The 22,006-nt window shown below is 39.1% G+C and overlaps 1 protein-coding gene across 5 annotated transcripts in view; it reads right to left on the reverse strand.

The window, feature by feature from the left end:
- Positions 1 to 1,197: 1,197 nt before the first annotated feature.
- Positions 1,198 to 22,006, reverse strand: part of igf2bp3.S (insulin like growth factor 2 mRNA binding protein 3 S homeolog) — an 84,638-nt gene continuing 63,829 nt past the window's right edge. For 2 of the 5 annotated variants that reach the window (XM_041567077.1, XM_041567075.1), the window contains exons 4-15: positions 20,367 to 20,418; positions 20,212 to 20,275; positions 17,038 to 17,346; positions 15,787 to 15,921; positions 14,711 to 14,833; positions 14,472 to 14,607; positions 12,323 to 12,454; positions 9,488 to 9,607; positions 8,315 to 8,389; positions 7,301 to 7,432; positions 5,820 to 5,933; positions 1,198 to 4,124 (exon numbers count right to left, since the gene is read on the reverse strand). In XM_041567077.1, the coding sequence (XP_041423011.1) occupies positions 4,020 to 4,124; positions 5,820 to 5,933; positions 7,301 to 7,432; positions 8,315 to 8,389; positions 9,488 to 9,607; positions 12,323 to 12,454; positions 14,472 to 14,607; positions 14,711 to 14,833; positions 15,787 to 15,921; positions 17,038 to 17,276 (1,311 nt within the window). In that variant the 5' untranslated portion in view covers positions 17,277 to 17,346; positions 20,212 to 20,275; positions 20,367 to 20,418 and the 3' untranslated portion in view covers positions 1,198 to 4,019. The remainder of the gene's footprint in view (positions 4,125 to 5,819; positions 5,934 to 7,300; positions 7,433 to 8,314; positions 8,390 to 9,487; positions 9,608 to 12,322; positions 12,455 to 14,471; positions 14,608 to 14,710; positions 14,834 to 15,786; positions 15,922 to 17,037; positions 17,347 to 20,211; positions 20,276 to 20,366; positions 20,419 to 22,006) is intronic. The other 3 variants (XM_041567074.1, NM_001086463.2, XM_041567076.1) reach the window with 3 other exon arrangements.

The raw sequence follows: 22,006 nt of genomic DNA on the forward strand, positions 1-22,006 counted from the left end.
AAAGGGGAAGGAAACCTAGTCGGCGCAAACCAACCCCCCCCCCTCCAGTTTGTTGCCCACCCTCGCTCCTCCCCCCTGGCCTACCAGTCCCGCTGGGCAAATGCCCCTAACTTGTTACTTACCCTTCTGCGCAGGTCCAGTCCAGGGAGTTCACAGACGACATCTTCTTCCACGCGATGATCTTCCTGCTGTGAACGGTGTATTGGCGCATGCGCAGTAGGAGCATTTCGCCGGTACGGATCTACTGCGCATGCGCCAAAAGTCACGCGCATGCGCAGTAGATCGTACCGGCGAAATGCTCCTACTGCGCATGCGCCGTTCAAAGCAGGAAGAAGATCGCGTGGAAGAAGATGTCGTCTGTGAACTCCCTGGACTGGACCTGCGCAGAAGGGTAAGTAACAAGTTAGGGGCATTTGCCCAGCAGGACGGGTAGGCCAGGGGGGAGGAGGGAGGGTGGGCAACAAACGGGAGGGGGGGTGGGGGGTTTGCACCGACTAGGTTTCCTTCCCCTTTAAGGTGGCCATACACTATAAGATCTGCTCGTTTGGCAAGGTCACCACCAAACGAGCGGATATTAACCCGATATGCCCACTAACGGCTGGATCCGAACGATCGGATTACAATACTACGAATGGGCTCTGATGGGTCGCAGGACCGCATCAACTAGCCGATGCCGTCCTGGATCTTACTAAAAAAAAAAAAAAAAAAATTAAAGAAAAGACGACCAATCGATATCTGCCCGATTTTTGGAGGAGGAGACTTCGGGAGCCCCCACACATGGGCAGATAAGATGCTGAATTGGTCTAAAGGACAGATATTGGAAGCTTTAGTCTGCCCGTGTATGGCCACCTTTAGTTTGTAAAGTTCCAGCTGGGAGTTTATAACTTTAATCGATTTTTTGAGCGTAGGCGGTGTTGGTCCCATTCAGTGTAGGGCTACCGTTTTCCTGGAGTATTAATGTATTTTAATTGATGTGAGCAACGACCTGAACAATCAGAACATCGGCCATGAAACGGTTGTGGCTGTTTAACTATCTACGGACAGTGATGGTGAATATGGAAAATCATACAAAGCTAGTTTATTTGCATTTTTATGGAAGCTTCATTTCCTATTGGAAGTGCAAATCATTTTTGATGGGTGTGGGTTTCGGACACTGGAGGGACAATCTTGTAACAGAAATGCACAATACACAAAGTGTAGGAGTTAAACTCTTTATTCCATTCAGAGGCATCTGGCAAGTGGAGCTGCGTTGGGGGCACATTACAGATGAAATATGATCCATGCTTTGCGGATATTAAATTCATTTACAGTATCACTCTCTACTGTAGCTATTGCCAAAATACTCCAAGTTACCAAGTCTCAATTGAAAATAACATGATTTACCACACTAACAGTCTAGAAATTTAAAGAGATATGACAGTATTTAAATCAGCAGATGTAAATGCAGCACCTATCTGTAAAAGTAAAGTTCATGGAAAATAATCAAGTTATGTCTGCTTCAACATGTTAAGAAAAAGAAAGTTGGGCCAGTACTTAAGCCTCAACTAAAGTTCAATATGCTATTTTAATGACTTTTCATAGTTCAGTATTCTTTTAATCAATGTAAGAAAAGAAAAAATTCTAACCACTACATGAAGTCACTCTCGTCAAGGAAAAAAAAAGAAAAATTAAGGTTTCTCTTAAAACTACAACATAGGTTCCGAGTTCTTTATTTTAACCAAATTAGTAAAGATGTAGAAGAAGAAAAAAAAAAGCACTTCAGACCATTTTCAAAAGAAGAAGAAAAAGCTCTAATCTGTACAACAATGATCTTTGGGAAAAAAATTATCTAGTCTATGCAGAAATGCCTCTATTTCAATATGAATCTAAGAGGTAGATCAACAAAATGATGAAACAAATGGGTTTTTTTCGCTAGTTGTGCCCCTCAAATCAGTGCAGCATGGTGATTGTGATCATCTCATGCACAAAAACATTTAAAAAAAAAAAATAAAGGTTCAGAGGTAAATTGCATGGCTCTGTTAAAGACCACACACGCGCACACACACAGCAGTCTTTATGCACCATGTGTTGCCACATATTCAAAACTGAGGTAGACTGAAGTTTATTGTAGAAACTTGAATGTGTAATATTACCACAATCATCATTCAATTTACATTCGGAAATTAAAAGAATTTGGTAGCTTTCCTTTTGTCCCTGCCTTTTGACTTTCTTTTTGTATTTACCCTTCAGCTGCCAGCGGCAGAGCTTGCCGATCTGGCAGCCAGAGGGTTCATGATTGGTTGCAAAGAAAATTAAAAAGAACGTGCATAAACCCTGCTGCCGGGATAGACTGTTGTATTCAGCTTTTAAACCTTTCAAGTGGCTTTGTGTGGCCCTTTTATTTTTTACTTTTTTTTAAAAAAAAAAAAAAAAATTTTTTTTTTACTGCGGCTGGATATGTAAACGTAAGCCTGTCGTTATCTTCTGCGTGATCAAACAAGCGTTTGACCCCCTCCCCAGTTCCCTCTCCCCCAGTCATGGTAACTGAACGTAATATGTGCTGATCTTATGGGAAGCATTGATAGATGGTTGTGATAAAAAATAAAAAAAAGGAAAAAATAAAAAATATATTTATATATATGAATTTATATATATATATTTATCCTCCCACAGATCAAGTGTTTTTACCAAACTGACTATGAAGCTTGCTCTTTGAACAGAATGGCAAAGTTCAAACGGGCTGCAAATGTTTCAATGTAGCATTGTTATAGGTAGTGATGGTCAAAGGCACAAAGGGTTCATTGCATTCAACCAAGCAGCACAAAAAAAAAAATTTAATTATTAAAAAAAAAAAAAAAAAAAAAAAGGAGGGGTGGGGAAAGGAAAACAAAAATTCCCAGAAAAGAAAAAACAACAAAAACTCCAGTCTATTGCATCCTAAAAAAATTCCCAAACCCGGCCGGCCTCTTTCCATCACTTCCTTGTGTCCTGTTCCCAGAAAAAGTACCGTCAAGCTTTATTTTCAACCCATAGTAAAAGAAAAAATTAACGGCATTGCTGATATCAGAATGGTGGTGTCTTTCCGGATCTATTTTTGAACATTCACTGAATTATCTAGCAATAGGATGGATTGAAAGGCCTCAGGAAAACCGAGGCAACTCCCCCATCTCTTACTCCCATCAGCCAACAGCAAGCAGTTTTAGTCTGCTCTCTTGCACCAAATATTAGTAACTCCTTAGCTGCTGGCTGATATTTTATTTATTTTTTTTTATTAAAAAAATAAAATGCTCAAGAACTATTAGCTTTATAAAGTATACAAAATATAAAACAAAAAAGAAAATAAACAAAAAAAAAAAAGCAAAAAGGAACAATTTCTCATTGAGGTACTAAATGCCTGAGGTAGTTTAGTAAAATGCATATATCTTTTTATGCCCTGGCCAACACCTTTCTACACTTCCCTTAGGTTATTCATGGCAGTGTTAAGTAAAAATGCAACCAAATTAGAAAAAGAAAAAAAAATGCCACTTGTTCAACACTGGGACTAACACTTAATCTTGTCAATAACCTTCATCAACTCTAACCCAACAGTAATCCCACCCGCCACTATATATCTTTTAATACAATTGGACGTATACGAGCAATGCCTTTTCTTTTTTTTTTTGAACCAGAACTCATAAGAGAAAGCTTCATTAAACAAAGTTCTAAAATTGTTGGGGGAATAAGAACAATAAAAAAAAGACTAACAAGGTTTATGTTAACTTGTGAGAATAGATCAAAAGGGAAGTGAAGGGGACCTTATTTTTTTTTTTTCATTTTCTTTTTTTGCCTTTTTTTTTCCATTTTTAAAGCTGGGTTTCAAAAGTTTTGAGAGCCTAAATAATACATTCTCAGAGACAGTTCAATGGTTGCCTGGTCCTCAAACAGGGGATGTACTAGGTGGTTTTCCTCCCACGTAGCACAGACAGAGGTGGAACCTGTCTTTATCTCAGTCTGTCTTTGGTCTGGCATCTGTCTCTGTGAAGGGCCATTTTCCTGAACCTTTATTTTCTTCTTGGTTGGGGTTGTCCACTTTGCGCTGTCTTCTGCTGTTGCTGCTGCTGTCTTCTTACCTGAGCCAGTATTTCCTGAATTTTCCTTTGTGCAAGCTGTTAACAGAAAGTGGTGTCAGGCAACACTACAAATTTATATAAGCTCCTCAATTAGACAAATAAAAATTGATGGCTCCAAATCCCACATCATAATTTCCATAACATGGTTACCTAAGAGCAGGGGCAATCCGCAAATGAGGTGAATTGAGAAACTCGCCTGAGGCGTCAGCGCCCTCCCTGGTTGCCAGGGTCTGTAAAAATTCCCCTCCTGGTAACCAAGAGCCGAATTTCCATTTTTCAACCCAGAAATTTGGCTCTTCTAGTGCAGAGGGCGCAAATGGGCTCTCAGCAATAGCGACGTGGACCCCTCTGACCCCCTCCGGCACTGAAAACTTGAATGCTTTGTGGAGGGGGAAGTGGCAAAAGGATGGCCGTCTCAGGCAGCAAAATGGCCAGCATTACCCCTGCCCAAAAGTTAATTCATCTGGAGATTGTTAAGCCTACAAGGATTCAGCGTTCGCTCTGAAACAGAGTCCGTCAAACTCAATTGGCAAGGCAGTGTGCTTGTGGAACGGTTGCAACGAGTGCTATAGAATGCTTTAAGAAACAGTAACACCAAAAAATGAAAGTGTCCGAAACAAAGAAAAATATAATGTACCGTACTGTTGTGCTGCGCTGATAAAACTTGTGTGTTTGCTTCAGAAACACATCTATAGTTTATATAAACAAGCTGCTCTGTAGCCATGGGGGCAGCCATTCAAAGCTGGAAAAGGCACAGAATATACAGCAGATAACAGATAAGTTCTAAAGAATCCCAATGTATACTACCAATGCTTATCTCCTCTGTATCCTGTGCCCGAATGGCTGCCCCTATGGCTACACAGCAGTTTGTTTATATAAACTACTACTGGTTTTTCTTAACCAGTTTTGCCAGTGCAGGGCATTGTCTTTCGTTTAAAACACTTTAATTTCCTTTAAAAGCTACAGCATATTGGTACTGTGATCATCACTACTTGCAGCCCATACAACCTGTGGCAGGTAAGAGTAGTGGGACACCCAGCAAGGGCATACCTCCCAACATTTCAGATGGACAAAAAATATTTTGACCACATCCATTTGGTAGCCACACCCCTTAATTACCATGTTCATTTTACAAAATTTGGCAGGTTATGAAAGTTTGAACATATTTCTGTGTTTTTTTCCCCAGTTATTACAGTTTTGCTAATGAAGGTGAATTGCCCTTTAAGGTGTGAATCTAACTTTACCCAAGGGACTTGTTATATTATATACTTATTTGCTTATCTAGAAATTGTTACAAAAGTATCATCTTCTGCTGTGGCTGTTCTGGGCTCTCTGCCAAAAGCCAATTAAAGTTAGAAACTTTGTTTCTTTTTCTGGCTCTACAATGCAGAGAAAAACATGACTTTCCAGTACAAATGAGGGACTGCGGGTTGCGCAGTCAAAAGAGGGACTGTCCCTCTAAAAACTAGACAGTTGGGAGGTATAAGCAAGGGTGATTATTTGCGAACAATGAACATTGCTATGTTTTTGGGGTGAAACTTGCCACTGCAAGTGACCCATGGTCCATACCATTGAGATCAGTGTATATGAATCTACCACAGATAGGATGAGTTTTGAAAACCACTCCAAATAGCAGCAACCACAATACCCTGTGCTGGAGAACTGGATGTGAAATGAAATAGAAAAACTTAAGATGGAATTCCTGGTCAGCACTTCATGGGATGCACATACCTGGCTAGCATAGAAGTGACCCGTTATCTTAACAACCACTTGATCATTTTCATCTGGTGTTTGATCACGGGGCACAACAACTTCTGCACTTGTTAAATTCTGAAGTTCATTTACCTAGAACAACAAGCACACAAAAACTTAAGCATTTAAATACAGTAACACAATGTTTTTACAAACCATAAGCAAACTATTCTATTCATAAACCAATCCTGTTCTAGCCTCTCCTCCCCATGCTACTTTATTTCCTGAGGCTTTTAAACAAAGGCAAGAATAAGTCTACAGAGTCTGCAGCGCACACAGCAATCTGATTATTTTGTTGCTTATTGTCCCCCCCCCCCTATTTAAAATACATTATCAGAGTGAATAAAATTTGCCCCCTACTGGTAATCATATAAATAATCAGTGTTGGCTCAAGCACCTTTTCAGACATGGACAATGTGACTATTACTGGTGCTGCTGGTTTCCCCTGATTAACATTCCTAACGATGACCAGTCAGAATATCACTTCAACTTGCAATACAGCAGAAAGAATGACTGAATTTTATCAGAGCACAAGTCACATGAATGGGGGCAGTTGGGAAACTAACAATATGTCTAGCCCCATGCCAGATTTCAAAATGAAATATAAAAAAAATAGTGGTTTTGGTGCACCCCTAACTTAAAGAGAATACCCTGCTATACCAATAGAAACATCAGTCTGGACAGAACCAAGAGGCATATAATTCTAAAGGGCTGAAATACAGCAAATATTGCTAATTTAAGGACATGTTAAGCCATGTAAAAAAAAAATTAATAATAATCACACTTTTATTGAGCTGCTTATGATTGTGTGAATGTGTAGCACAGTGTGAAGTAATGGCAATAAACAAGCATGTCTTTTTTGATTTTTTTTTTTTAAAGATAGTGATGAGCACAGTTCTTTGTTTACTATGAGTTGTATATACACATGTTTTGTCCTGTGTGAATCTGTTCCATTGACTTCAATGGTTTATGACAATATATATTAATTTATTACATAACAACAACAACCAGTGGGGTAATGATTAATGCAATGTGTGCATCCACACAGGGCCCCCATGCTACTGCTATGTCCTAAACTCTCTATGCTGGACAGGGTTCGGCAGGCACCAGGGTTCGTCACTGGATCTGCATGGTCTGGGTGCACCTACATGCCTTGCCAGTGTTCTCACAGCAGATGCACAGAACAATTAAAAATAATTAAAAGAAAACCTGATGGACCTGATCATACTGGGCCCTTAGGGTATAGCCTGGAGAAGCCTGTGCATTAATCCAGCCCTGAAAACAATGGTCAGCCAAGTATAATGAAATTGAAACGAAACCTTATTAGACATTGGTCACAAAACATGTGATGTCCCAGCAGAAACCATTCTACATGTATTACTATACCCAGACCATAAAAAGGGGAACACTGATTTAGTGTGCATCGTTTGTGAAAATGAAATTAGCTCCTGTTATCTTACTGTTTTGCCTCCTTTGCCAATAACACGTCCAGCAGCATATGACGGCACTTTAATGTGGGCCTCAAGTTTCACTTCTTCTTTAGGTCCAAAGAAGTTTTCTTCTTTAAGTTTACCATAGATCCTTCCTTGAGCCTACAGGAAATGAGCGGTTAGTTTACAATCAGAAACAAGAAGCAACAGAATAGAGACATTTTACAATACGTAACTGAAAACATATAGTCGCACCTGCTCTACTGTAGAGCATTAAGTTCCAGAGCAATATTTTAGAATAACTGTTGGCCTATACATACAGGAATGGGACCTATAAGCCATAATGCTTTGGACCTGGGGTTGTCCAGATAAGTGGCCTTACCATACTTTGTCTCCATTATACCTCCAGTATGGATTGGTTATATCTTAGCTGAGATCAAGTACAGGTATGGGACCTGTTAACCAGAATGCTCGGGACCTAGGGTTTTCCGCAATTTGGATTGTCATTCCTTAAGTCTACTAGAAAATCATGTAAACATTAAACAAACATAATAGGCTGGTTTTGCTTCCAATAAGAATTAATTATATCTTAGTTTGGCTCAAGTACAAGCTACTGTTTTAATATTACAGAGAAAAAGGAAATAGAAATTTTTTCATACTCACTGTAATTTCTATTTCCAAGTCACTTCCATGGCAGCATTCACCAACACGGGATTAACCCATGTTGGTGAATTGTCTGCCTTGAGTGACTTGGGAAATCGTTTTAAAAATTTGGATTTGGATAAAATGGAGTCTATGGGAAACGGCCTTTCCGTGATTCGGAGCTTTCTGGATAACTGGTTTCCTGATAACGGATCCCATACCCATATAAGGTACCGTTTTATTTTTAGAAAAAAAGGAAAACATTTGTATTTGATCAAAACAGATTTCTGGATAACAGATCTACAAAAGGATTAATGTCCCATTTTTAGATACTTTGCAAACCAGGAATATACTGTGGCTCAAAATGATTGTAAACACACTTTCTTTACATTACAAACTTACCTTAAATTGGGCTTCAGGAGGTCCAGTGATGATCACCATTCTTAGTTTGGCATCAGGTCCCTCTGCGGGTGCAATCTAAAGCAACACAGTTTGGTAAATCTCCACGGCCAACATAAAACAGTTACACAATAGAACACAGCTGAGACAAAATCAGCACTTTATGTAATTCATTGAACAATATTTGAATTTCTTTCTGTAGGAAGTGTTTTTGCATGTAGGAAGCAGCACAGCACTCATCAATAACAGCACTTGAATCAAGGAAAGAAACGAGCTGTATACATTGAGGACATGGGGGACAGTGCGTTGTGAACTGAAGCAGATCAGGTGTTTATTTGTCCCACTGCAAGGCAGGATTGTATTGTATGCACTGCCTTACAGAGGACCATTTGGAACAAAAAGATGAGATTGTCAGGAGCAGTTTGCCTGGACATGATTAGGAGCAAAACCATTGCATTAATTTCCCTGACAGCAATGTAAATTCAATGTTGCTGGCAAGGAAGGTACAGAATGTTGCATTTCTACATCCTATTTAAATTAATGGTAATCTTATGTCAGAGCGGCTACTGTCAGCAAAAGTTTAAGGACAAACCAATAGCAAACCGGAAACACGAGAGGACAATCATAAGGACCCAAAATATAAATCTGCACAGCTCTCCTGAAGAAATCGCATAGAAAGAGAGCAGGCACTTCCAAGACCAATCTTCCAGACAGACTTGTCAAATAAATGGTATTTTATTTCAGTGCACCAGGATACAGCCTTACACGTTTGTATCATTCAGATACTTAATCATAGCCTATGATTAAGTATCTGAATGATATCCTGGTGCACTGAAATAAAATACCTTTTATTTGACAAGTCTGTCTGGAAAATTGGTCTTTGGAAGTGCCTGCTCTCTTTTCTATACAGTTATCCTCTTCTTCCGCTCTCCTAATTGGCAAGTTTTTCCTTTATTGAGACCTAAGAAATTCATTGTAAACGGTTACCAACCAGTGTTCATTATTCAAGCTGCTGAAGAAAAGTTCACTATAGAAAAAGAGTGGAAGTTTCAGAGATTATGACATGATATGGGTGGAACTTGCAGAGACATGCAAAAAGGCACAAAGATTGGTATACATTTCATGGGCAGTGTAGACTTCCAGGGCATTATTAAAAAGGGAACCAAGAAACTGTACCTTAATAGATGCTCCTGCAAAACGCGACAGTTGTTTGATGTGTTGTCCTTGCTTTCCAATAATTGCTCCCACAGCTAAAGCTGGGATGAAGAGATGAACAGTCTCTGACTCTGGCTGCTGCTGTAAGGAAAATAAAAGTTTGAATTCTGGAGCTATGATGTTCCCAAATTCCAGCAATCAGATAGGCTCTCCTCCGCCCGTTTTAAAACACTTCCTCTCAGAGCGATGACGTCCCCTCCTGCTCGACACTTGATGGTGGAGGATAAATAAGTGACGAACAGGAGGGGACGTCATCGCTCTGAGAGGAAGCCAGTTTGGTGAAACGCGGCAGTGAGGACGGCGTTGCTCTGAATTTGCGGAAGCGTGTCACCGATCTGTGCATTGGACTCTAAGGGATGCAGAGGAACCGAAAGCGCAATATGGAAAGCACAGGACACTTTTAATGCGGTTTGACAATGGAGTGTGATTTTAATTATTTATTAAACTTGTGAAAAACACTTCCACACATGTCCATTTATCTCTCCACATTAAGCGGATAAAGAAGAAGCCTCAGAACAGGAAGAAATAGATTTCAACCAACGCCTTCCTTGTCTCACGTCTAGAGAGTATAATATACCACTGGGGGCACTAGGATGCTAGAGGTCGGTTGCTATACCACCACCTCCCTAGTTACGCTCTCACACTGTGGGAATCACTGCACACAGCACCTTATGCTCATAGGGCGAATGGGATTGGTGAGGATTTTACGATTTCACAGTTCTAAAAATGTGTAATATTCAATCACAGATTGTTTTGTTAAATAACTTCTTACGGAGAAAGTAAAAAGTGGTGAACAAATGCACTGTTGTTATAAAGTTATAAATAATCACTAAGGGTCCGAATTTTATTTTATAAATACTACACTATATAAAACTTTGTTGTTATCTCCCCCATCGATAAACTATGGTTTTTTGAGGGATACAGCAATTCATATTTGAAGAGTGCTGTTTTAAGGAATTTTAATAATAATTTCAGCAATACCCAGTTATGTTTTAAAATCTAATACTGTATATTTAAATACACACAATGTATTGGCCAAAAGAATGTGGATAATTCTTGAATATGTTGTGATGTCTTCTTTATGACAAATATTTGCCATTGTTTCTACACAAAAATGCCCTCTGTGAACAAAATAAGGATCATACTGGTTTGCAGAAACGGTTTTAGCACAGAGCTCCCAACTGAATACCTACAGGATGAACTAAACACCGAATACGAGCTGGGCCTGATCCCAAATATTAGTGTCTATCCTCCCTAATGCTCTTGTAGCTAAGGGGAAGCAAATCCTATCATATTAAGTGGAAAGCTTTCTCACAGGAAAGTCCAAGATAGCAGCAAAGGAAGAAATAAATTCATATCAAATACCCTTGGTTTGGGAGTGAGATGTTGGACACAGGCAGGTTTCCGCATACTTTTTGTCCTGTATTGTTCAAATTTAAAAGTTTATTTTTTATAGGTATAATGTTTTAATACATATTAAGGTTTAAAGGGGTGGTCCACCTTTATGTTAACTTTTAAAATATCATAGAAAGACTATTTCTAAGCAACTTTTCTATTGGTCTTTGTAATTTATTTTGATAGTTTTTGAATTAGGTCTTCTGACTCTTCCTAGCTTTAAAAAGGGGGTCAGTGACCCATCTAAAAACAAATGCTCTGTAAGGCTACAAATGGATTGTTATTGCTACCTTTTATTTCTCATCTTTCTATTCAGGCCTCTCCTATTCCAGTCTCAAATCAATGCATGGTTGCTAGGGTAATTTGGATCCTTGCAACCAGAAACTGCAAACTGGAGCGTTGCTGAATAAAGAGCTAAATAACTCAAAAAACACAAATAAAAAAATGAAAACCAATTGCAAATTGACTCAGAATATCATTCTCTACATCATACTCAAAGGTGACAAACCCCATTAATATGATTGCTACACATCACCATGAAGCAATGCTGCAATTGAAATGCTTTTATAGAGATGATGGTAATTCAAGATGACTTCTATTATCCTTATATTTTAAATTTAGATGCATATTGTTGCATATTTCACAAACTTAAAATATAAGAATTCATGTGGCCCAAAGGATATCATTAAGCTTTAAATAATGCAGGATTGTACCTCAAAGTTTGATTTAGTACATATTTAACAGGTTGTCTAAGCCATCTCTAGCATATATACATTTATCCAAATACTCTTGCTGTGCCCCAAAAAAAATCGAATTAAAGCAAAACGGGCATTTGAAAAAACAAAAAAGTTTTACATTTAAAGGAAAACTATACCCCCCTAACAATGTAGGTCTCTATTAAAAGATACTGTGTAAAACAGCTCATGTGTAAAACCCTGCTTCATGTAAATAAACCATTATTATAATAATATACTTTTTTAGTAGAATGTGCTATTGGGTAATCATAAATAGAAAATTGCCATTTTAAAAAATAAGGGTCGCCCCCTGAGATCGTACGATTCACTGTGCACACATACACACCACATGTAAGGTCACATGAGCCAATTAACAGACAGAGTTCTGCCTTTTGCTTCCTCACTTCTTCCTGTTACAGTTAGTGTTGTAGTATTTCTGGTCAGGTGATCTCTGAGGCAGCACAGATAGAGTCACGAAATGGTGGTTCAAGGCAAGAGATGTAAAAGGGCAATATTTATGTAAATATATATTCCAGTTTGGTAAGATTCTTTAATATGTCATTCAATTTGATATAAACTATCTGTTGCTTAAGTATTCATTTTGGGGGTATAGTTTTCCTTTAAGGAAACTATAGGCAAAAGTTGTAGTTATTTGCACAGGCCTTACCCCAAATGGTGGATAAGAAGCAGATGTTGTCGGAGAGGAAACTCCAGCAGATGGTGGTGGCATTCCTGACGAGGATGGTGGGAAAAGGCCCAATGCATTCAGGTTTAAACCAGGAATCAAATGTGCCTGTAGCTACAATAGAAAGAATATCATTGACACTTTTATATACTCCATAATATTAGCATTAAAAACTCTGCTACCCACTTGATTTGATTACTAGGGCTAGCTGACTGAGCATGGCTAAAGAGGCATTTAGTATACACAAAGATTCAGTAGTGATCACACCCTAGCCACACAAGGTGTCAACTGGAGACATGGCCCAATGAATGCAGACTGTTCATATCATGTGACCAGATGCATATCCCAAATTGATCTGCAAGGCTGACAGGCAGGTAATATGGCTGTGAAAGTGGGAGATTCCCATATCCGTCAAACAAATCCAGTTAATTGCTTTTTACATTCCCAGTTCTGGTAAAATTTTTGGGGATATATTTGCAGACATTTCTGTTTTCCTTTCACTTTCAACCATTGATAAATGATCTTTTTAAAAGTCCATAGAAATGAAAGGAGAGCAACGGAAATTTAACTCAATGGAGTGTAGTTATGTGCGGACCGGCCTGATAGCAGCGGGTTTGGGCCGACCTTGCACGCTCCTTTCCGGGTCGCGGGTGCAGGTTGAGCTCTTCTGACTGCTCTCCTTGCCTTCCAAATGCCGGCTTCCGACTTCCGGTTTGAATTTTTATCAACACGCGACTCACTCCTTGCCCCTTTTGTGATGCAATCGGCGGGTCGGCACAGGTCTATAAAAGGAACCCGGAGGTCGGGCTTGGGCGGAAATCCCGACCCGCACATCACTAATGGACTGTGGCGATCTCTGACTTCACTCATTGATAAACATGCCCCCTATAGATCAGGGGTCCCCTGCCTGCGAGTCACATCCAAGTGTAAACAGGGTTGGGGAACAACAGAAGTATGAAAAATAATCCTATGGTACCAAATAAGGGCTGTGATTGGCTATTTGGTAGCCCCTATGTGGACTGGCAGGCTACAGGAGGTTCTGTTTGGCAGTACACCTGGTTTTATGCAACTTGCCTCCATGCTTGGAATAAGCCTGGAACTGCTTAGAGGCCATTGGGAGCAACATCCAAGCTGGTGAGCAACATGCTGCTCATGAGCCACTCGTTTGGGATCACTGGTATAGCTCTAACCAAGCTTATCGTTTAAAAGATTAATGCAAGAATGTGTAAAATCATTTATATAGAACTACCGGCATGCATGGGCTCAGGGAATAAATGTTTGCAGTTTGATTAGTAGTCTCTTATGCTCACACCACAGTTTACACCTGAAAACTAAAAAAAAACAAAAAAAAACAAATCTATACTAAATGCATTTCAATTTCTTTAATTATTATATAAAGCACTGGCATCAATTTTAATAGCTTGTATAATTTATCCACTTTATATCTTTTGAGAGCCTGAGATGCCATATGTATTCCTTTGCACAGGTAATAGGAGGATTAACCTCCAAGCTCTCCGTAAATCATGAAAAAACGAAAAGAATGCTTGGTTGGTAATGGACTAGCTTAGTTACTCCATTTTTGCAGCATGTTGCCTTTCTTAATTTTATGGAATAAAAAACACAGACTACAAATGCTTATATCAAAATCCATCGGTGGTCAAAATTGGAGCATCTCCAAATAGACACAGAATTAATCAATTATTCCATTTTATCTAACTGCCAAATCAGGAAATTCCCCAGACACAAAAAGACACTGCTATTATGGTCTTTAACGATACCCAGCAATGACCTATACTGTAAACAGCTAGTGTAGTCTAAAATGCTTTTAAAGATGCATACACAAAAAATCTATATATCAAAATACACACATTTATACTATTAATTTTGGTATACAGAACAAAGCTGCCGTTAAAGTAAATACTTGCCTAGAACCTACAGTTTGCAGCTGTATGGGTTAAAAGCCCATTTATACATTTAGGAGGAATGTGCTAGCGAGCCCCAGGAATTGTAAAGCATCATTCCATTCAGATGTGATCATTTCCGTTCCAGCTTTATGCTAAACTCTGTACAATGTTATAGGAATACATTTCCCCCATACCACCCTCCCAGAAAGCGCAGAACAATCACTTACATTCATAGCAGCAATATCATTTTCATAGGACTCCCTAATTTTTTTCATGACTTCTTCCTCGGCTTTGGCACATGTCTCAATGCTGCCTTTTACTGTAATGGTCCGTTCAGGATTGTACAGTGTCAAGTCCTGTAGTCTGAGACCACAAAGAATAAAATGCAGAGGGAGCGGAGTGGTTAAGGATCTGACACACATTAGAACAAAAGGTTATAGCAGCACAGATGTAACCTATTACTTACGGAGATATTGTGATTTTGGTATCTGTGTCTTGCTCTATTTTCTTAAGGTTCCTTCCTTCTTTCCCAATAAGACGGCCAACAAAATTGTTATGTGCTAATATTTTTAAGGGGATTTCTTCAGTGCTGAAATAGTAGTTAATAAAAAATATTAAAAAAAAGAAGTCTATAGTAGCTCTTTACAAATTCACACAGATTGTTGGTATAGTTACACATGAAAGTGATGGGTGTACAATATAAAATGCTTATTTTTCTGAAGTGCCACAAAAATATACTGGATATACAGACAGTCCCCAGGTTACGTACAAGATAGGGTCTGTAGGTTTGTTCTTAAAGGAGAAGGAAAGGCTAAAATTAAGTTAGCTTTTTCAGAAAGATTTACACATGGGCTTCTGTATCAGACTTCCTATTTTCAGCATAAACCTGCAGGGCTAGGGTTCTGGCAAATACCAGAGGGGCTGCTGTAAAATGCTATAGAAAATTACTACTAAGTGGGCAGGTGGTGGCTGTTTGGGCCTCTGTGTACTAGGAATGCCAGGGCCTAATTTGAATCCCAGTCCAGGGCTTGAGCATGCTCCGTTTACTCCTCACTCCATCTTCCCTTCCCTGCTGTAATCTGAACCCAGAGCTATGAGTGAGCAGGGAGAGACTAAGTCAGGAAGTGATGTCACACCAAGCTAATATGGCAGCTGCAATCCTAAACAACGAGAGAGTTTCTAGAGCTGCTTACTAAGGTATGGTAAAGCATTCTGCAGAATAAAAATAGTTTTAAAGTTTGCACTATTGTGGTTATTCTAGTGGCAAACTGCTTCAGTAGCTTTCCTTCTCCTTTAAGTTGAATTTATACGTTGAGTTGAAACATATACAGTACATTTACTTATTAAATGCAACAAGACAGATGTTTGTCTTAACATAGTATTTATTTTTCACCTTTCTGTACTCTGCATTAGACAATTGTTTATTAAAGCTAATTGCGAATAAAGGCCAAGCAAACCACAGTACATTACTGTAATTGTTCCCCATATCTAAGTATGATTTGTATGTAAGTTGGGTGACTGTAGAGAGATCATTTTACTTACAACTTGGTATCCTGAGCTTCCTTCTGCATGATCTCCATAATGATCTTGCATGCAGCTGAACAGCCTTCAGGGGTTGAGTGAATCGTAATCGGTTTCTCTGCAGCACCAGCATTTTCTTTACGGTGAATATCTATTCTGCAAGGAGAGCAGCCAGGTTAAATACGGTAAATACAAGATGATTTGTATCTGTAAGTGCTTAAAGGCCATATCGATTTCTGCTTTATCAGTATACAGTGCAAATTAACCAGGCAACCATGACCAGGCAAAATGCCCCGAGATGCCTACACACCAATATTACAACTAAACAAAAATAAACATGTTGGTTCAGGAATGAAATTTTATTTTGTAGAGTGAAATTATTTGCGGTATAAACAGTGTCATTTAGAAATAAAGACTACATTCTAAAAATCATTACAGAATCCCTTTAAACATTAAACACACCCAATAGGCGGGATTTGCTTCCAATAAGGATCAATTATATCTAAGTTTGGATCAAGTACAAGCTACTGTTTTATTATTACAGAGAAAGGAAATCATTTAAAAAAAAAAAATAGGATAAAATGGGGTCTATGGGAGACAGACATTCTGTAATTTGGAGCTTTCTGGATAACTGATCCCATACCTGTATAAACTGGCATTGTGCAGGCATAGTCTCACCAGTAAAGGTTATACAAATTTGGTTGGGACCGCTGCAGGCTTTGGTAAGAGGGTTATGACACTATAGGCTGGCTACTTAGGTAAATAAGGAAAGTTGTTGGAGAGGTTTAGAAAGAGCTAAAATAGCAAAACTGAGCCAGTGGCATCATAGGACAACGGGAAGCAAAATATAATGAGGTATTTACCCATTACAGGGGAGGTTCACCATTAAGTCAACCTTTAGCATGTTATAGAACATTATTTTTTGTTTGTTTGCTGTGCGTTTTTACTAGTCTTTCTATTCAGGCCCTCTTCTATTCATATTGCAGTCTCAAATCAGTGCATGGTTGCTAGGGTAATTTGGACTCCAGCAACCACATTGATGCAATTCAAAACTGGATAAACAACTCCACAAATTTCACCATCTACATCATACTAAAAGTTGACTCAAAGGTGAACAACCCCTTTAATATTTGCACTAGACTAATTCAAATTGAAACTGGCTCTATATTTTGATTCTCTTTTCCCTTTTAACATGCCTAGTAGAAAGAGTTAAAGTTTAACGTATGACTTATACATACATGCATAATATTTAAGAGAACCATAACCACATACTTTGACTGGGTCTGTTTAGTGATGTTCCTGATGGTGGCACCCTCTTTTCCAATGATCGCCCCAACAAACTGTGTGGGCACCAGCATCCTCAGTGGAACCTCTGACTGAGGCTTAGGTCTTGCAGCAGCACCAGGGGACCCCTGCCTGGCAGGTCCCCTTTGCCCAAACCCACGCCTCCCTTGAGGGTGTTGCTGCTGCGGCTGCTGAAGCTGCTGGGATGGTGATTGCGGTGTTGCCATTTCATCAGGTATATACGTCACTTTCAGGCTATAGTTCTCAAGCTGATAGCCGTTTAATTTTTCGAGTCCTCTGTTTTTTGTTTTTTTTTTTAAAAGAGAAACGGTTTACATTGACTTATTAGACCCTGTGCATATTTTATAATATACATTACTGATACAGTTGAATACCAGGTACGGATGTTACAATGCATACACAATTTATGCTGCATATCATGAATTAGATGGGAGAACCCCAATTTGTGTAAAACCAAGATTACTTTGTATTTTTAAAAGAATTAACACGTAGCAGTTGCTTTGGCTTTCACACATCATTTCAGGCCAACCAAAGACCTGTAGGAATAGAAAGGGTCAATATACTCCATTTATAATACAGTGTGATATGACTAATAGGGCCAATTGTTTTAAATTACAAAGTATCTATGGTTATTTCTAGTGCTGAATAGGGCAAACTATGACATTGAATATAGCCATATTATACTTTTTGTTTGTGGACAAGCACCAAGAACCCTCTGTATAACAAGCTGCTCCATATTGGAAAGCCTAACAGGCTGCAGATGTGAGAAGGGAGGGGTTTGTTTATACAGAGAGTTAGCTTAGTGTAATATTGATTTGTTTACAGGATGGCATCAGTAAATGCATTGCACTTGTGGTACTGCACAATCAGAACTGTGGTATCCTTGATTACGTACACGCAAAACCAGTATGTAACCATTCAGGAGATTGCAAAAAGTAACCACAAGGTGGCAGCCGATCCCAAACAAAGCAGAACAGCTTTTTAAAGAGAATTTTTATAATGCAGTAGGCGTGGCAAACGGTCTGGAAAAGAACTCCTACTTCAGTATTTCTAGACGAATTCCCATAACACTGCTACAAAACAAGTTTCCACTACCTCCATATTTGGTTGAAGTATTGTGGGCAAATATTTTATATATTACATATTTGTAATCATTGGTGTTAAAGAATAAAACACACCGGTGTTAGTATTGCCAAGCAGCAAGATTTATACTGCCCCAAAGTAGTTGTTAATGGCCCAGACAGGGATTCAAAATTGACCTCTATGTACTTACAGTACTTTTTACATTCAAATGTTAAAAAGAGCAAGAGCAACACAAACATGCAAAAAGATCCTGCGGGTGCCAGTTATGGCCTGTGATAGACTATTGGTAGCCCCTATGTGGACTGGCAGCATACAGGAGACTCTGTGTGGCAGTAAATCTGTTTTTTATGCAACCAAAACTTGCTCCCAAGCAGTGACGTAACTAGAAAATTACTGGGGCTAGGGTTGCCACCTTTACCCCGAAAGAAATCCACGGGAGGCGGGGCTGTGATGCAGAGGGGGACGGGGCCATGACAGGGCGGGGCTGTGATGGTGGGGGCAGGGCTATGAAGTGTAGATCGACCATTGCCCGATCACCGCATCAATCTCTGGAAATCCAGTTTGGACCCTAACAGCCCTTCAAAAAAATCAGCCTGTCCGGGTCAAAACCAGACAGCTGGCAACCCTGGGGGGGTGGGCCGATAGGCCCCCAAAATATCTAGTGATTGACAGGTTTTACCAATATTTATTGAAGTCATATATGAATTAGGGTCTCATTTGGGCCCCTATAGTTCCAGGGCCCTCCTGCAGCTACAGGGTCTGCTTCCTCTGTAGTTACACCACTGCTCCCAAGTGAGGAATAAGGACCTGGTTTGCAGCCAGTGGGAGCAACATTCAAGGGGTTGGTAACCAACTTGTTGCTCATGAGCTCAATGGTTGGGGACCATTGGTCTAAGGCATCTTACAACAACCCCTCTGGCATACATCAGTCTGGGCCTGTGCTAGAGCTGCTTACTCGGGTATGGAAAAGCATTCTAAAGAATAAAAATAGCATTCTAGCTTGCACTGTTGTGGCTAATCTATTGGCAATAAACTGCCTTGGTACCTTTCCTTCTCCTTTAAGGTTACATAAGAAATGGTTATTTGTTGAATATAGCAATATACAATTCTCAATATTTAAAGTAATATTTTCCATGGAATAGAATGCTAAACACACCTTGATGTAGATCATAATGGGACATCATCACTAAAAGTAGATCTGGCATAAGTATGGGCACTCCTGGCGGCCTATGTGACTTGACAGATTGCATTGCTATTAGTCTTCATTTTAGTCAGCATGGGGCATTTTAACTGGGGAAGCATGAAATTCTTGATCGGATTCAGTAAGAGTGGAGCTTTTTTCGAACTAAAACAATTTTGAACACTTAAAATGTGTTATTTAAGTGTTCTGGGATTCTAGTGTTTGGGATTCAACCAAATCCTTTGTGAAAGATCCAAAATTAATCTGAAAAAAGTTTTTTGATGCATGCTGAAAACCTAGTAACCACAAACCTAAAATCACACCGGACTCTCACCCTAATCTCTGCTAATCACCCAACACTGTGGCTGCAATTTTAACATGAAAGCCTAAGGACATCGCTGTCTCTATGGGGTACATACACAACCTCACTAGGGTGCACAACCAGCTACAAGTGCTTTGCTTATGGTCACACACGAGCCACTAAAAATAAATAAAATTATTTTTACATTAAGTTTTCCAGCTCCAGCTTCTATGCTAGTTTTATACACCATATAGAATATATATCTGGTGATGAAATTCCTGCCACACCATTAGGTTGCCTCCCCCACTATTCTTCCTCGAAACACATGGCCTTGAAAATTTGCCGCAAAAAACAAGGTGGTTAAGGAGTTTCACACTGATGCAAACAGGAACTGAACCACATCATGATGCCCTGGCCTGTAAAACAAAGTACTTGCACTCATTAGGGTTGTGAGCCTACAATCCATTCCAATATGCATACTGAAGCTGTAGTACAATGATATGATTGTACAGCTTCTATAACAGCTTATGTAGTTTTTCATGCATACAAGGTAGACAAAAATAAAAGTTCAACTCACTGTCTAGCGTGCTCCTTATTGGCATATGTTACATTCACTACTGCAGTTTCTGAATCAGTGTTAACTAGAAGTGTGAAGAAAAACATTACATTACTATACATACAGAGATTGCAAATGGCTAGGGTGGGAATATAAATATTGTATGTATGCTGTACCTTGCTCACAGTTTTCCACTGTCCCATACTGTGCTAATAGGCTGTCCAGTACCTAGAACAAAAACAAAAAATTGTTAAAACATAATTTTGTTTCCCCCGTATAGCATTAAAAGAAAAATTAAAACAAGACAATTCAAATGGTCAGTGTTTGAGCTCTAATGGCTGTAAGAAAATTTAGAAGCCTTCATAAAAACAGTGTAATAACTGATGCAGCAAGGCTAATAACTGAACAGCTTTAATGCTTAAAGGGGAACTAAAGTCTAAAATAGAATAATGCTAGAAATGCTGTATTTTGTATAGTAAAACAAACTTACTGCACCAGAAACCTAATCAAACAAATGATTTAAGTTTTCAAAGTTGGCCGCACGGGCCTGTCATCTTGTAACGTTGTTAAATATCTTTGCAAGACCACGCACATGCTCAGTGTGGTGTGGGCGTCAGTTGGGAGGTTAAGCTTAGGGATCGTCATAAATTATCAAAAAAAGCACAACTGAAATAATTTCTGCCATAGAAACTGATACAGCAAGACTGATTAATAATCAGAATATGCAGACTGCACTGGTTCTATGGATACAAATCTCTACACAGTTGCCGGCTGCTCTACAGGGAAACAAACAAAACTGCTAGAGTTCTGGGAAGTCTCTCACCCCAGCTGTTTTGAAAGTATGATTATTTCCCTACAGAGCAGTTAGGGACTGTCTCAAGTTTCCTATCCACAGCAGTCAGTGCAAGTAAATAAAGAGGGAAATTCATTGCATACAGTCAAGTTTATTATATAAATGATGCATAAGTATATTGGAGATAAATTTCTCTCATGAAGTATAAATGGGATTTTATTTTTTTGCCTTTACATCCTCTTCAATGCTGGCTGCACTGATTTCTATGGAGCCATACACTGATCTAATTGCCACTCTGGACTAATATCTGCAGAATTCTCTCTACAAAATAATTTCTTATGTATTCTGGAGATCTCAGTACAACATTAAAGTGGGTTATTTAAAAAGACTATGTTTCAATTGTTTTTTTAAAACTTGCAAAATAGAATGATATTGTATTTTGTGCTTGTTTTAAAAAAAGATAATTAAATGATGCTTCCTTTATTTATTTGGGTTAAGATTTAAATTGGGCAGACGGCTTAAACCGGCTATTGATGCAAAGATAAAATGGTTGTGGCAAGGTTGCCAAATAAGCAGATCTTTTACAGATATGCTCACCTTCAGGTAGGGAATACTGGACAAAGGAGGGGCAGGCCAATGCATTCCTCAACCAACTTGGTTTTTAAACTTGCCTCATTGGCATCTGTCAGCAGCTTTTATCTGCCTGTGTATGGCCACCTTTCTTACAGCATTTAATGACAATTCCTCACAAACTCAGTTGCGTAAGCAAGGCGCAGAGTCAGAGGATTTCCCATTTTACATTTCCCTGACTTTAACATTGGGTGGCACTGAAGGGCAGAATTCTGTAGCACTGTAAATTCCATAGGCTAAGTGAAGAAAGAATCCAATGTGGAATTATGGGCATGGAAGAGGAGGAGATCCCCCTGCCCAGTCTCATTGTATTCAAAATGGAAAGAAGATTAAAGTCGGGATTCCCTTTTCCTCCTCCTCCAAAACGTAGAACAAAGAGCTGCCCTGGTGCAA

This window comes from Xenopus laevis, chromosome 6S (genome assembly GCF_017654675.1).
Source record: "Xenopus laevis strain J_2021 chromosome 6S, Xenopus_laevis_v10.1, whole genome shotgun sequence".
Lineage (NCBI taxonomy): Eukaryota > Metazoa > Chordata > Amphibia > Anura > Pipidae > Xenopus > Xenopus laevis.